General features: G+C 44.9%; 2 protein-coding genes across 2 annotated transcripts in view; one reads left to right on the top strand and one right to left on the bottom strand.

The window, feature by feature from the left end:
• Window positions 1–958, top strand: part of T265_00645 (hypothetical protein) — a gene marked incomplete at both ends in the record, with an annotated part of 8,760 nt that extends 7,802 nt beyond the window's left edge. Inside the window, one exon of the mRNA XM_009164473.1 lies at window positions 569–958. Coding sequence (XP_009162737.1) covers window positions 569–958 — 390 coding nt within the window. The remainder of the gene's footprint in view (window positions 1–568) is intronic.
• A 721-nt stretch (window positions 959–1,679) lies between these two features.
• The window catches only part of T265_00644 (hypothetical protein), a gene marked incomplete at both ends in the record, with an annotated part of 4,641 nt that continues 4,429 nt past the window's right edge, over window positions 1,680–1,891 (bottom strand). The window contains one exon of the mRNA XM_009164472.1: window positions 1,680–1,760. Coding sequence (XP_009162736.1) covers window positions 1,680–1,760 — 81 coding nt within the window. The remainder of the gene's footprint in view (window positions 1,761–1,891) is intronic.

The following is a 1,891-nucleotide window of genomic DNA, read 5'->3' as shown; positions in this document are numbered from 1 at the left end:
CCCCCAAACCATCGGTGAACGAAACTGCAGCAGCTACAACCACTGTACGACGAGTACGCGGTTATTACAGCTGACAATGATGATATCAGCATACGTAATGGAATCTTCAGAGCTTTTCTTGATTATCCTCAGGCACTCAGCGCACCTCGAACAAGAGAAGTTACCGGTCGAATATTTGGGATAGAACCGGGGTGTCCGAACCCAGAACCGAGTCTTTGAAAGACCAAGACCATGAGAAGCTTGAGAAGTATGAAGTTTCTCGAACCACTCAGCTGATCCAAGTTTTCGAATTACCGTTGTAACTAGGCTGTTTGCGTCACTTATCTTACGTCACTTTACAGAGGCGCATGAACAGGGGACCCGATAACAACAAGAATTCCGACCACGGAGTGTGGACATATTCGCACTCCGTCAAGTGTTGAAACAATGGCGTGCGAATAGGCACGCCACAACATTGGTATATTGTTGGTATATATATATATATATATATATATATTGTATATATGTATATATGTATATATGCATGTATATGTATATATTATATATATTGGTATTCCTTGACTTCAAGAGTGCTTTCGATTCCATCGACCGGACAGTTCATTTCAACAGGCCTGCATCAATGATACGATCGACCAGCCCCAGGAAAGCAACGGTCAGTGAAATGATAAGTGAACAAGAAGGCTCATTAATTCACTCGCAAAGACGCCAACTAGAAAGATGGGCCGAATACTTCGAAGGACAGTTCAGTTGGTCTCCTGCAACACAGACTGTGGAGATAACGCACACGGGCGAACAGAATGTAAACCTTGATCGCTTGTCGGAAGAAATCAAGTACGAATTATCGGTACTGAAACGTGAGGAGGTACCACGACCGGAAGATCTGTATTCAGCCCTCTCCAATGAAAGTAGAATCCCTGGCGACTTATCTACCATAGCTCATTATTGCGATATGGAGTGAACAAAAAGAGCCTGCAGAATGGGGCATGTCGACAGTTATTCCTACCTTCAAAAATGGTACTTGGACGCGGTGTGCAAACCACTGTGGCATCGAAAATGCTCTCTAGACTTATTTTTCAAAGGTTGACTGAACACAGTGGGAGACAGATCCGAGAAAAACAAGGTGGTTTCCGTCCTGTAAGAGGACGCATCAGTCACATGTTCATCCCCGACAGATTCCGAAACAGGGTCACTCTCCTAGCGCCCAACAATGGTTTCTTCCTTGACTTCATAGCTGCCTTGGACTCTGTGGGCTGCCACCATCATCATTGACAGCATAACATCAGTGTTCAACACCGATGCTTCACTGCCTTAGAACTAGGATTCATTTGAAAGCCTTATTGTAAAAAGAATAAAAATGGTCGGAGAAGGGACTTAGTGCTAGATTACTGCAAGCATTCTGAGTTGCCTACACCTCCAAACATTCACACAGACAATCTGGATAAAAACTAACAAGAACGCCACTGACATCGGTTGGCAGCCATATCTGGTAATGTCTCCAACCAGGCGAAGTGGGTATCACGCGGCCCCATCTTGAAAGGCGAGTAGCAACGAGAGCACCCGAACGTTTAGTAACATCTCTGCTCCCGCCGCTCTGATTTGGGCACGGAAAACAGTAGTCATTTCGGCAAACGATGGTTCGGCATACGCAACACATGTCTCAACCAACACAGCTTCTGGTGCTAAACACATTCTTCAATGAAAGTGACCGTTGCACAACCGAATACTCGCCTTCTAATTACCTCGTTGCGGATACGCCGACACTAAACCATCATCATCATCATCATCAACGACAGCATGATATCAGTGCTCAACACCAATGCTTCACTGCCGTACAGCCATGACTTATTTGAAAGCCTTATTGTAAAGAAAAGAATAAAGGTGGATGGGGGAG

The sequence above is a fragment of the Opisthorchis viverrini genome, assembly GCF_000715545.1.
Source record: "Opisthorchis viverrini unplaced genomic scaffold opera_v5_6, whole genome shotgun sequence".
Classification (NCBI taxonomy): Eukaryota; Metazoa; Platyhelminthes; class Trematoda; order Opisthorchiida; family Opisthorchiidae; genus Opisthorchis; species Opisthorchis viverrini.
Note: the sequence above shows the minus strand (reverse complement) of the source record. Positions and strands in the feature narration are given on the sequence as shown.